General features: G+C 41.7%; 1 protein-coding gene across 10 annotated transcripts in view; it reads left to right on the forward strand.

The window, feature by feature from the left end:
* nfia (nuclear factor I/A) overlaps window positions 1-14,667 on the forward strand; it is a 205,887-nt gene that overhangs the window by 182,326 nt on the left and 8,894 nt on the right. For 9 of the 10 annotated variants that reach the window (XM_088927539.1, XM_088927543.1, XM_088927540.1 and 6 more), the window contains one exon: window positions 1,400-1,491. The exons of the other annotated variant lie outside the window; for it this stretch is intronic. In XM_088927539.1, the coding sequence (XP_088783665.1) occupies window positions 1,400-1,491 (92 nt within the window). The remainder of the gene's footprint in view (window positions 1-1,399; window positions 1,492-14,667) is intronic. 10 annotated transcript variants of the gene reach the window in all.

A 14,667-nucleotide genomic window follows, 5' to 3' on the forward strand; every position in this document is an offset into this window, starting at 1 on the left:
GCAGCTTGCATCAAAGTTGGATGTCAATTTGGTGCTGTGTACTGATCATTTCTGCTACAGCCGGTGTCAGATATTTTTATTGTAACAGTCACTTTTCTTTTGTCGGCAGCTCATCTCTAATTAATGAAAACATATGCTCAATTTTTAAAAACAAAAACATTCGAAAATGGAAGGTCTCCACTGGGACACCTAGTAAGTTCAGCTTGTCAGTCACATTGTGAGGAGAACCATGTGTCTTAGACATTTCTGACTGGTCATGCCAAGGCTGTGATCTTGCCTGAGGACTGACTGGAGGGATGCACATGGGTAGGAAAATCCAGCTTGTTCCAGCATTAAAAAATAAATGGAGAGATATATCCGGGATTGAACCTGAACCCTAGACACCACATTCTCTTGGAATTAGAAGCATGGTTGCGTCAGCTTGTTGGGATCATTCCCTGCATGTTCAGGGAATCTAGGCAGACTGGGAAACCAGAAGGCTCTTGTTTATCTGTCTGCCTCATTCTATTCTGGGATGCAGCAATTGGATTTGTAAAAGAGGGTTTTGGAAGGCCACTTTTCAAGGGGGCAAGCCAGGAAGAAGAGAATTAGGTGGTTCTGAGTCTTCAAGACAGAAACTGTTTCGAGCAACATTGCAGATGCTCCTGCCTGTAAAACCAATGTTGCCATTCCTATAAAATGCTTTGTATACTTACATCCTCTAGTCTCTTACTTTCAAAGCCAGTGCTTCTTCCACACCCTGTTTTTATGACAGAATGCATGTACATATTTGATTTTGAACTCGACTTTGACTTTGAAAGCTAGCTCTCTAGCAGTTTATTTACAGGTCCAACCAAGAACAGGGCAGTCTGTGTCCAGCATCTTCACCTGTTAGGGCACAACAGGTGCTCCAATCCTCCCCGCAATCCCACTTTGATTGTAATTGTAAACCCAGTCATGCCTTTTATCACCAAAGTCGATTTTTAGAAATGCTACTCTTCAAACGACGGTGCTGCTGTTACTGCTATTTGAATTCCCTCTCCGGTTTTAATCGTTGTGAGAATTGATACAATAAAAACATAAAATCCGGTGTTTTAATCTTAACACCTTCCCCTGCTGTGGCACCAAGCTGAGATAATTAACAGCTGGTGATTAAAAATTGTAAAGTGGAAAAGAAGCCCTGCTCCAGGTGAAGCCTGCCGACTAGTAAGTACTGTAGATGTTAACCTGTTCAACCTTGAATTTTATGACGATGTAGTATAAAAGCACTCAAGAAAATGTATCCACCAAGAGGGGGAACTGGAACACAGCAGTGTGGTGTCTTTTGGGCGGCAAATTCGCCTTTACTTAGTGTGTGGTTTTTCTGTGTTTTGCTCTTCTGTTTCTGTCTCCTCAATGCATGTGTGCCTTCCCTTCACAGCCTACTCCACACCCAGCACCTCCCCTGCCCAGAGGTTTGTGAGCGTCGGCCCACGAGACCCCAGCTTTGTAAATATTCCTCAGCAGCCACAGGTGGGCACTTTTCAACCTTACTGTCTCCCTGCACCCCCCTTCCCCCCTCCCCTCTGCCCTCCTCTCACTGTCGCTAGCATGGAACACAAGCCTCCTCACTTCACCTGAATCCCCAGTTTTGTTTTGTGTTCATGTCTTTACCAAAGCAAATCTGAAGGCCACGAGCTTAGCAAAGACAGGAGCCTCTACAGCCGCCTTCCTCTGAGTGCTTCTAGTGTCTTTTATGAACAAATCTTCTTGTGGGAAAATCAAACTGGATCTGTTTTTTATGGAATGCGTTTGTGAACTTAAGCCTTAGAAGGTCGCCAAACTCTTTTCAAGACAAAGCATCTGTTCCCCAACCAAGATGAATACTTTGCTTATCTTAAATTTAGGGTGGAGTGTGAAATGTCCGATATTCATCTCACAGGGCTCTTTGTTCTCTCCCGCACCACAACAGTCCTCCTACAGAAGCCACAGCATGGTGGCATGTATCTCATCTCAGACCAGTTCAACTGATTTTACTGTGCAGAGTTTGATCAAGCGTGCCTGTAAAGCATCTTTGTGGAAGAAATCTGAAAATGTTTTCTGTGGACCTTCTCAAATATGAAAGCTAGGCACTGAGCTCCTGCTGTGTCTGTGTTCACAAGACAGTTCTCCTTTTGCCTTTTGTCATTGTTTTTTGGCTGTTGAGTTGTTGTCTAATTTACTGCCATGCGGCTCCTGGGGTGTTCTGTGAGTAAAGCTGGTTCATGCCGAATAAGTACAGCTGCAGTCAGGATGCCCGCAGGCATTCTTTACAATGTAGAGTGGTCTGATAGTTTAGTTTAAAACCAGAATATGTTTGCGCACATGTAAATGTACAGTAAAGGTGGGGGGTTATGTTTGGTCCCGACAATGTATGAAAGATGGTCAGTGAACCCCTGGTGGTGACATCCTTTGAATACACACAGAGACACCCTCTGCGTCACTGAACTTTGTAACTGCTGAGAGCCCGTCTGCTTCTGCTTACTCTCTAAAGGCAGGGAGCTATATTTGATTTTACATTGCTTTGGTTTTTTGTGGAAAACTTTTACTCTTTTACTCCAGCTCAAAGTACAAATGAGAGGTTCTCAAATACAGCCACACTGTTTTGAGACATATGCTGTCCTGCAGACTTGGACAATTTCTTAGAGGTGCAATGCACTTCCAGAATCCAGCCTTGTCTTGTAACAGTACAGGTGCAGGGCGGTCTGGAGAAGTGAGTACAGGTCCAACAGTTCTCTTCTTGTTGTATATCAGCCTTTTTGGAGTTTGCCATCAAGTTTCATCAAGTGTTGTCACTTTTAAAAAATGGCAAGAAATTCCCAGTTATTTACTAAAAAACAAACTGGCAATATGTGTCATTCTGCCATCCAAATGTAAACACAGAATGTATTGTGCCATCTTCTTATTCTTGGGTTCAGTATACAGCTGCCTATGGCTAGCAGTCATATTAAACTCAACAGCACCAAATGAATCACACTGCCAGAAAAACATAGGACGGTCATTTAGTCACGTGTTTTCATAATGAATATAGAAAGGGAGAGGGCCTCCTGAGTCATTCAGCTGGTAAAGATAAGTTGAAATAAGGGATGAGCTCTATTGTCCAAGCATCATGGGTTCGAGCCCTGGTCATGTCACTCACTGACCCAGACCTGGATTCTGCAGTGAAAGCTTAAAGACAGTGGGGTGGGATTAGTGGAAGGCTCTTGCTGCTTCACGTTGTTGTAGGTGAGCACTGCCCCTGTGTTGCCTGTGACCACACGCTCATTCTTGTGAAAGAATCTTGTGAAAGATGTGAAAGAACACTCAGCTGGAAGTTCTAAACTGGGTGGGTTTATCAGAAAAACAATCTGCCGATTCTAAAAGAGAAAAATACAGGAAAAAATGTGGCAAACAGTGCATTCATTCATTTGGCTTTCGTTTTTGTACCATTTCGGTTGTATTTACTCTAGGTCTTCAGCTGCCCCTAAACTCATCACTTGTCATCACTCTGGTAGATGGCCTGTGTTTAGACATAAGTGGACCATTTTTTTCATCCCATAAGGGGAGCTGTGTCTCAGGGGCAGGATTAGATTTCTTACTGTCCCTTCCATTTTAAATATATTGCCCCTATTAAATGCTGATTTACCGGAGAGTTTAGTCAGCGTGGCCTAAAAGCCACACTGCGTGCCCTTCCTGTTCAGTGGGGTGACCTGCGATTGATTTACCACCCAAACCCTGCAGTTGGTGAGCATAGCGGGGAGCTGTCAATAGTCAGGTTGGCCAAAGCACCAAATGGCAACCATCTGCGCCTAATTTAATCACTTGACAAGTTAAGGCACATAACTGAAAGTTAAAAAATGTTTCATTGCCGAGGTGTTCCACTTTGCAGTTTTTGGCTCTCAATTGTTTCCAGTAGAACATCCATTCACCAATGATGGACATTAAACACCATCAAAAAGATATAAATCCCAGACAGAATTTAGGTAGAGTCTTAATCACTAAGTTACAAAACAACGTATACATCAAATGTCCTTATTAAAATACAGTGTAGCTTAAAACAGTGCTAACATTTTTGCTCTGTTTTTTTTTTTAAATAACGTCAAGAAATAAATGCAAACCTTTATATTTTTTAAATATTCCAATTAAAAGCAAGGCATGCTCATATGGACGCCTCAAAATAACTTTCTGATTTGGTCAGTATCACCATTAATTAGACCTCATTGGTTACACTAACAAACCAGCAGGAAAGAACTTTCTACAGTTTTAAAGCTGTCTATAGTGGAAGCCTTTGAAAGCACTGGGAGAGAAGAGAAGACTGCAGATGCAATCGGGCAGCTGTTTTGCCCTCTGTGGGGTTGTAAATAAGGCTTTATCACACAGTAATCTCTAGCCCCTCTGACAGAAGTTTTTTTTTCCTCTGCTCTCAGACTTTCATACTGGTGTCCTGTTTTAAACCCCCTTGCTGCATAACTTCAAGTTAACTGTATGACGGAGCCTCATGTTTCCAGCTTTGTCTCAAACACATCTTGTTTAGAGGTTAGAGATACAGTAAATCTGGGTGACAAAGATAGGCTGCCTGATGTCACCCACAGTGGGGAGAAACAACAGAGAGACAACTGCTAGGCAAAGTTTTGGTTTTTCCAGTTGGGTTCAGTGATTTAAGACGAATTATTGCGGACATCTTGAAAGTCTAGTACTGAACAGGAAAAGTCGAAAGAAGTACATTTTTATGACCGTGTGGTAACACATACTAATATATAAGGGTAATTTTTCAGCACCTCTCTGTTGCACCATAGCTGTTGACACTTACCACTGTAGCACGCTGCACTGACGCACACTTCACTTAAACAAATTCTGCACCCATATGCTGGGCTTAATTGTGGAGCGCAGCTCCAAAACCCACACAAGAGCTCTCCCCCTGTGATGTCATCACTTAAGCTATAAACTGTGACAGGGTCTGTCATAACTCAGCAGAGAAATATAGCTGTGTCTATTTATGTGATTGTGACCAGATGCCTTTGCTGGGGTCTGTTTGCTAGCTGTCTCTGCCATGTGTTTTGGTCTTAAGTTAACAGCTTTGTGGACAGCCCAAGCCAGCCTCTCCCCTTGTTATGTACGAGCAAGAACATGCCTCTTATAGGAACTTTTGAACTTGTTTTTTGAAGAAGCGTCTAATCCCCTTGCGCATGCTTCCTGAGCCACCGAGCTGCTCCGATCTTTCCCTTAGATTCCCTCCCAAACACTCCCAGCCCAGCAGACGAATCGAAATTAGTTTGCCATGTTTGGCGCCCAGCACCACCGCTGAACAGAAGTCTCTCGTTATGAAATAGGCAGCTGTTTTGAAGCATAACTGCCCCCCCCCCGCCTCTCAAAACAAGACAGATGGAAATACGCTTCAGTTGAGCTAAATGAAAACAAAGACGTTGAGAAAAAAGCAATGTAACATATATGTGTGTTGTATAATTACGTTATATTACATCATGTATTCCATATGAATTGCCCAGAATGCCAACAAAGACTTTGTTTTGCTAAAAGCTCTACTGATTCGAAGTATAGAAAAAAACCTTTAACTCTTTTGGAGTTAAAAAATGAGAACGGTTGAAATGAGCCAATTTGCAATGTTTAACTTAAGGACTGCAAGGCCTGTCTTAGAGGTGTAGGTACTGCCATTGAATTAAAAGCAAGGCACGTTCAAATAGACTGTGATGGACTGAAGTCCCATCCGAGGTGAAACCTGCATTGTCCCCGTTGCTTGCCAGGATAGGCTTTGGCTCCCCCCGTGACCCTAAATTAAATGAATCAGTTAGAAAATGGATGGATGGATGGATGGATGGATGGATATTGATATGGACTTGCCTGATGACACTAGCAGGAACTTCATTGCCTTTTAGAAGACAGAATTCCATATAAATGGGGAAGAGTCTCGTGGAAGAGTGAGGCTTGGAGATCAGAAAACAAACGGAATTAGTTTGAAAGAGCTGTTGGCTGTATTTGAGAGCCTTCAGAACCTCAGTCCAGCCCGTCAGCCGGCTGAAAGCCTAGCGGTGCTGCGCTGTGCGATTGTGCAAGTGCAGGGAGCGATGCAGCAATGGTGTCTGAGAGGCTGGCCGTGCTGAGGGCGGCAGTCTTAAATCATCTCCTGCTGCCCTGGGTCTCCATCATCACTGCGGCAAGGGAGGAGGAGAGGCAGAGATATGCTGCTGCCTCCCCTCCATTTATCTTAGCTGATTATTCTCATCGCCAGATAGCAGTGTATTGGATTAGTCTGTCCCATGCCTGCATCAGGTGCCCCGATCAATTTATTGACCCTGTCATGGCAGCAAGCAACTGTTACCAAAGAAGAATGGAGGTGTGTTTGTCTGTTGTTGGCCAGGAGGGGTGGTGGGGGGGGAGGTGTTAGGAGTTGTTCTTTTCCCCTTTTCGGGTCACTAAAATGATGCTTAGCCTTTCTTTCCTTTTAATCTACAGATCTTTGTTTACCCAGCAAAGAGCTCCTTCAGTTCCTTTAATCAGACCTTTGTACATTATTAATCGCCTGGGTTCTGGCCTCTGCAGAAACGCGCCAGTGATGCTCGCGGCATTGATCCGTGCTGCAGGTGATGCAAGCTCCAGCAACTTCTGCATTCCTCCCCTGAATCTGATTCTCTTGATTGACACCGGACTTGGCTGCCTGTCAATAAAGAGAGATTTTATGCTTCCAGGGGTGGGGAAAGGAACAGGGGGTGATAACATGCTGGGGGATTGGAAGGGTGCAGGTAGTCGATCGCAGTATTTCATGCTCTCTTGGCTCCTGTCTGAGTCGGTGGCTCCTGAAAGAGAGCTCGTTCCCGTTGGGTGGCTCAGCGCTGCATCCGTGTTGCAGAGGTAATGACCGGCATGTTTCTGCAGACAGTGAAAGGGTCAGTGACCAGTGAGGTCAGTCATTGATAACAATACAGCTTGGAAAGTGTGAAAGCTGTTCCGTCATGAGGGCAGGGGACTGCAGTGCCTTGAATTTCTCTCCTGTAGGGGGGGAGGACAATGCGTTTCCAGTTCACCACATTCTGAGGCTTCCAGAGTTGCTGCCTTTCTCATGCATTATTGACTCTAACATGCATGCACAGTATAGATGCATTTGACCCAGCTCCCCATGTTATTTGCATCTTGTCTAAAGTAAAGCTAAAGAGGCATCATGTAATGCTGACTAACAAAATACTTCAAATCCTATGATGAAAAAAAAATCTTCTTTTAGTAACAGTATGTTTTTACTTTGTGTGTGCAAAAGGTTTTTCTGCAGCTTTGCATGACTAGTTCTGTCTGCACATTCCCCATTCATAGATGTTAGCAGGTTACAGGCCTCCTTTCAACAGCATTTAGGTCAACTGACTGTGAAGGTCCATTAAAATAGTTCTCCTTATATATGGTGTGGATCTTTGTCGTGCATAGGTACTATGCAGTATTTAATTTTCTTTCCATTTCCTGATGCCTGAAACCTATTACACTTTAAACTTCTCCTTGACTTATTCTACAATGAACATTAAAAGAAACTTGATAATTAGACAAATAGCGTATCATTCTGTAACATATTCACTGATGTTCATCAGGGTGCCCTACAGAAAGACTTGATTCAGCACTCGGGCCATTGCTGGCATGTCCAACCAGGGTCCGGATCACTCTAGCTTATTCTTGTGAATCGATGAATAGTTTGAATAGTCTGTTTAGGCACCACTTCACAGGTGACCTATGGGTACATGGGTTGTCACAACCTGGTGTTTCTGATGCAGTGGAGCTGGAATCTGACCATGAAAAGAGATGATGGTGATGGTGATGTGTCGATCTTGGCAGGGTGTCATGACACATGGTCTCTCGTATAGTGGCCTGTCATTGACATACCGTGTTTCACTGTAACATCTTGCTGGCTCTGCGCACTGTTTTTAACTTTCTTAAGTTATCAATATCCTGGAGCTGATGGAACAATGAATCATTATCCCAAATCTATATACTTTGTTTTTCATAAAACACACATGCATGAACAGAGCCCTACATTTCTTAAGCTACTCAGTATTTCCAGTATTTTGTGTGGAATTAAAGGTGCCTTGAGTGCTTTTGTGCATGCTGTGCCTATTCACAGGTGTCCTGTGTGTTGTAGTGTCATTGACATGTTCTTTTGATAAAATATGACCTTACAGTGCGTCTGAGAAAACATCTGCCTTCTTTGTGTAATTTTATAATACAATTTCTGTGCGTCCCACGCTTGTGTTGTTGTGTGGAAATCAGTAGAATAATGTTCATGGTGTTCTTGGCTTGAAACTAAATATTAAGTAAATTTAGTTCAGATGTTAAAAGGTTACTTGTATGGTTCTTTTCATGGCACTGTGACACCCAGCATAGAGGATTTACCAGAGACTAGGGTTAATTATTTGAGAAGTGGATTCACTTTCTAATAAATGTATTTTCATAATTGTGAAAACAAACTCCTTAAAAGATCAGGCTTTTACTAGAGCCTTTCTGGCACTGTCTGGCCCCTTGTTTTCAGGAGGGCTATGAACAATTAAATACTTCTTTTATGTGCTGTTTGTGTTCTATTATGTTCATGTTGCATTACGGCCCTGAACACACACAGTGCTGCACCTCTAAAGTTTCAAGCTGTGCGTTAAGATATGTTTTTAAGAGCAGCTTGCAGACAAGCCTTGAGCCATTTCAAAAGAAAAGATTACATTAAAAATCGGTATCCAGCTTCTGACCACAAGTATGTATTAAAATCACGATTAGCTGGAGGTTTGGGGAATTTGATATTGGTTCACAAGATGCAACAGTGTTCACTGCATTCTTTTGTGATCTGTAAATGGACCTGAATACAGTATCTCAATGCTTAGTTTTATGAGCATTAAAGTATGCTTAATAAACTAAATCCTTAATAAAGGACTAACCGGAAAGTCCTTTATTAAAGTCCTTTATTTACAGTGCCTGTAAAGGCAAAGTTGGGCTTACCTATCTGTTCATAGTGGCAACTTGTCTGTATAGAGGAGAAGCAACATCCAGGAATGTCTAATTTTGCACTTTACACAAGGCATTAGATACTCAGTTTCCCAAAATGCACCATTTTCATTCGCGGGCATCAGCATTTATGCTTTCTAGGCCTGTCTCAAATCAGTAACCCCAGTCTGGAGTCAAATGTGTGAGCACGCTCAGAAATCTCTCGAAACAGTCCTTTTCAAGCTTTTTTTTTTGGAACACATTACATTTCCTTCTTAGTTTAAAAACGTTTGATCATGGCATTTGGTGGGTGAATATTTTTTTTAAAAACACCTTACACCTGATATCAGATGTCGGCTGTACTTTTTAGACCAAAAGCTGGTTGTTAAACAAGGTGATACACCAGTTACGGGCCAGGCAACGGTTATAAGGAAATCCTTAAACCTTATAAAAGTTTACTATGATTTAATACAAAAAAGTTGATGATGTATAGTTAAGTATATTTAAATCATTGTATAAAAAAGGAGTATGGTCATTTGAAGACAGGACCCTGGACTGTAAACAGTTACTGCAGCTGTGAGCTCTATAGACATTATAAAATACTGTGGTTTTCCTTAATGAGCTGTTGAGCAGCAGCAAACACAAAAAAATGGTTTTGAGTAATCACCAAGAAATATCACGCCTCAGAATCTCGATTTCATTCCAGTTCTATATCACTTTATTATTGTTAACAGGATGACCACAAAAAAGGTTGGCTATACATTGATTGCAAACTGATAGTACTGTAGGTTGGCACCAAAAACTGCCTGCCTATAATCGGGCGTTTGCTATATAAAAATGTTTGCTTTAGTTGAAAAAATCAGTATGTATGGTGACTGTCCTTTCCTCTGCACAACACAATCCAGTAAGCTTAAAGTGGCACATAAATATTTCCTATTATAACTCTTTTATTGTCAGCAGTGGTTAGCATTGCTGCCACACTGGACTGGGGTCTTGAATTTGATTCCTGACCTGGTGTGAAGTATCTGCGTGGAGTTTGTATTCTCTCCCTGTGTTTGTGTGGGTTTCCTCTGGGTGCTCCGGTTTCCTCCCACAGTCCAAAAACATACAGGTAGGTTAATTGGCTTCTTGGAAAACTGGCCCTGGTTTGTGTGTGTGTGTCTGTCTGCCCTGCCTTGCACCCATTGGAGCCTCCAGCTCCCCGATGACATTGAATTAGAAGAAGCGGTTAGAAAATGGATGGACGGGACTCTTATTAAAGCTACAGCATACCTAGAGGGCGGGGATCTTTTTCCTGTTCGCCAGCCCAGCATTCTCTTTAAACGCAAGAATTCAAAACTCACTCACACTTGCGTCTCAGTGCAGCCCTGTGGCTTTCAAGTGCTAGGAACGTTAGCACTTGCAACGTAACCATATCAGAAACAGAACCTGAACTGTAGAGTGCCGAACCATTAGATAATAAAGCTCTAGCCCAATGAGTAATTAAATGCACAGCGTAAAGTACTTTGTTTGTTATTGGGATAAAAATGAGGTCCAGCTAAGCAAGAGTTTAGGAAAGAGACAGGACTGTAACAGTAAAACATTCTCCGGATGCTGCCTGGTAACGTGATGAAAGGCAGCAGTCAGGAAGGGGGCAGGGGAACAGAGCAGACTTAATGAAGGGGTGGGTGGCACCGAGCCTGGGGGTTAAAGCACAACTGCTGGGAGAGGGTTCCCTCAAAGAGAGAGGCTGCCAGCCAGCAGATGGGATTCAGTTTGCTTTAGACTAGCAAAGGAGACCTCCACACACCCTGCTTACTGATGAGGAGAGACCCGTGCCACGGGGCAAGAGCAGGACGCACAGCGAGACGTGCCACTCTCAGCTCCTTTTGCTTAAAATTAATCTGTTTGTTAATGAAGCGATTGAAACTCCGATGAAAGTGACTGAACTTGCCAGGCTTTGACGTTCATGCACAAATGTGTACTGCATGAAACGTATCCTGCACATCCAGTCTTTATTTTAGCCACCCATCCCAAGTTTGCTGTCTGTGATTGAGGTGCAGCGACTGCTGAGAAATTCAAGTACATTTTCACAGTGTTCAAAATAAATTACTTGTACAGAACAGAAAAGAAAAGAAACACCAGGAGTAGAGCCTTTCTTGGTGGTATAAATTCAGGAAAAGAAAGAAGGTGTCTTATTCCACCTTACAAAGTATTTTATTAGGTCTGTGTTTTCATGCTCAATTATCAGCTGGGTATAGCATGTTCAGGCTGTCATTTCACCTTCTGCCAGCAGTGGGCACTGCTGAGACTGTTTTTTTTTCTTAATTGTGTAATTCATTTTTTATTTGGTTCTGTTTACTTCCAGGTTTTTGAGATTATCAAGCATGTGGCCGTCTTTACTACCTTGAAACAGATGCTAATTCAAGCACTTGCTTCCTTCTAGAATATTCTCACACTACCCAAACTAAGCCTCTGCAAATAATGTAAACTCTGTAATGCCGAAAATGTCTACAGGAGACTGTATAAAAGAATATCCTCTGCATGTTTTCAAATAAGGTCATCTTCATGTGTTTGTATTTTAATCTGTGAGCATGTTTGTGAGGGTATTTTTATGGTGCACAGGAAAGCGAAGACTGTCCCTGGTGCCTGGATTGTGTCTCAGCCCCACAGGTCTTTCGAAAGAAAAATTCCCCCCTTTCACTTTAAGTCTAGTGCTGTAGAAATTGACCCAGCACCACTAACGCTCCTCTGAGACCAGTAAAGCCAGACTATATTCGCAATGGTTAAACGGGGTTTTATAAGCAGGCTCTGTGAAGGGCTGGTTTGCATTACATGAGGCGAATTCCTTTGAGATGACACACATCTGCAGGCACTTTATGAAACCCTGAGTCAGCACTTTTCATCATGATGAGATTACTTGTTCCATTGACAGGGAGCTAAAGGAACAGCGAAGATCCTGTCTTGCAGTGTGTGTGCGTGTGGGTGTGGGTGGCTTTTCTCTCTTCTTTAATGCAAGTTTCACCTTGGAGGTTTTCAGAGAGGACAATAAGACTGTTAAGGATAAAGAAGCCATCTTTAGAGCCCATTGTCGAGTCTTCCTTTTTTTACTGAAAAAGCTGATACTGTACAGTATGTCTGTATTCACAGCTGGGCTGCCTGTAACACATCTCGTTTATTTGCCTCTGTACTGTAGAACCCAGGAACCCATGATGTGTTTCTAGATAAAAAAATTTTGTGCATATATATTTTATATATATGTATTGCTCTCAGGATTTGGGGACTAAAGTCCCCAGATTATAGTGGTGTGCAAACATAATTCAAACCTTTGCCAGTTTTCACAATTTGTTGCTTTAAAACTTGCAGTTATGGCACTTTAAAGCATTAATTAACATTTGTTATATACACATCCTACTGGATGCAAAAGAAAGAAAGAAACAGATAATTAGTATGAAAGAAAAATGGAAAACGCACGATAATTGCATAATTATTTAATCTCTTTGCTGTGGCAAACAGAAATTAATTAAATTGTACAAAATTACCTTAACAAGTCACACAATTAGTTGAGAGGGCTGTATCTGTGTGCAACAATAGTGGTTCACAGGACCTCAGAATAAACATGCCTGTTTCTGTAAGGTCCCTTATCCAAGCCTTGAGGTTCAAGCAGAGGTTCAATCATGGAAAACCAACAAAAACAATTTAGGGATAATGTTGTAGAAAGGCACCGATCAGAATTCTATAAAACCATTTTAAAGATATCTTGATATCTCTTGGAGCAGGGTGAGGTTGAGGCATGGAGGAAACTGCTTAGAGATGCCACCAAGAGGCCAATGGTGACTTTGAAGGATCTACAGAGTTCAATACTTTAGATAAGAGAATATGTTCTTGGGTGAAGAATATCCAAGTCATTCCACAGAGATGTAAAGTACAGTACATGTACAGTATGTGACTGAAAAGAAACATCTCAAATTGTATGTATGTAGGGTTTGCAACCAAAGCACCTAAGTGATTCAACAAACATCTTTTTTGACAATTTGGCAAAATGTAAAAAATGGTAAATTTATTACCTAAATGCATTGTTTCCTGTGATGCACACCCAACATAGTGCATCACTTCATCAACACCATCCCTACTGTCAAGCACAGTTGTGTTATAGTTCTGCTTCTCATTGGCAGAGACTGGGAAGCTTGTCAAGACTGACATAGAGCAAAGCACAGGAAAATCTTAAAATAAAATATATTTTAGACCTAAAACTGAGACAAAAAGTCACCTTATAGCAGGATGATTACCCAAACTTTGGCACAAGGCACACTGGAGTGGTTTAAGAAAAAGAAAGTGAGTGGCCCAGCAAACATCCTGACTTGAATCCTGGTGAAAATGTGTGGAAAGACTTGAAAATTACTGGTCCGTAAGTAATAGCCAGGCCACGTGAGAGATCTTGAGCAAAAAAGATGCACGGGGGAAAAAAAAAACCTTTTTTTTACCAATGTGCAAAGTGGATAGAGACCCAGAAAGACTCTTGGCTGTTATTGCTGCCACAATTTGAGCGTATAGGTATAAAATATTAAGTTTAAAAAACTGTGTATGTGTGCATACATTATTTGTAATTTCATAAAATGGGACACCATAGAAAGGGTGTGAATACTTTTGCAAAGCAATGTATTTTAAAAATAGCAGTTCTTTGTAATAATCTCACTTGAATGTAAATGGAAATACTGTACATAGCAATGAGTTATCAACTCTTAATAACACCAGTAAGTATAACAGGTTAGTTAGCTACACTATACTCCTGTATAGCTGCAGACCGTAAAAGGCACTTTTCTTTAATGTGCCTTTGTTGAGAGTCTGATTTCCTTTGATTAAAAATGCCCATATTAGTTTTTGTGAGTGTTGGGAACCATTCTCAGATCTTCTTAAACCCACACTGGCACAGTCTCCATCTGTTGCATAGGAAGGTGTATTGCGCTACATGTTTAGCAAACACCTTTCCTGTTATTTTTCTCAGAAATGGTTCATGTTTGTATTTGAAACAAAACCTAAATTTAGGTATAATTTTCCAAAACTGATGGAGGAGGTACAGTTTCCTTGTCAGGGGGCCTGTTTTCTGTGGCTGCACATTCCAGCACCTCACTGCCTTGTCTTGAACAGGTCCTCTTGGTCAGTGTCTGATCTCTTACCGTGTTAGATTTACTACAGACATTTGTCACCTGAACTCTGAAGGCCGCCATTCCAAAAAGCAAGGTTGTAATATTGCATAAACTTCCACAGTACTTACAAGACTTCAATAAACCTCTCAGCCAGGAACATGAGCATGTAATCCATGCATCTGTTGACACTGAAATCAACCGAACGTTAAAATCAATGTGATCAACTCCATTAATTCAGGATGCTGGTCTTTACTTGCTTGAATAGTATTGCAGGTTGTTTGAACTCACAGATCGGTTGACACATTTAAAAAGACAAAGTATGTGGCCAGGGACAGGGTCATAACATCAAAAATGGCACAAAACAAAGAAGACTCTTTTGTTGATTTAATCTGTGTTTTTTTTTTTGTTTTGGTCTCTTGTAACTAAATGAAACAAGAATCTCAATTAGGTGTGTCCTAAGGGTTCCTGAGAATGAGATTGACTTGTAAGGTTGTCAGACATTCTCTATCGCTCTCTGTTCTCATTCCTTAACCTCTTGGTGTTCACTTGTGGTGCTGGGGCATTATTCATTGTAGGTCATGAAGCACAGTTGACTTGGTTGACTTTGTCA

The sequence above is a fragment of the Atractosteus spatula genome, chromosome 11, assembly GCF_055471065.1.
Source record: "Atractosteus spatula isolate fAtrSpa1 chromosome 11, fAtrSpa1.hap1, whole genome shotgun sequence".
In the NCBI taxonomy this organism is placed as follows: Eukaryota; Metazoa; Chordata; class Actinopteri; order Semionotiformes; family Lepisosteidae; genus Atractosteus; species Atractosteus spatula.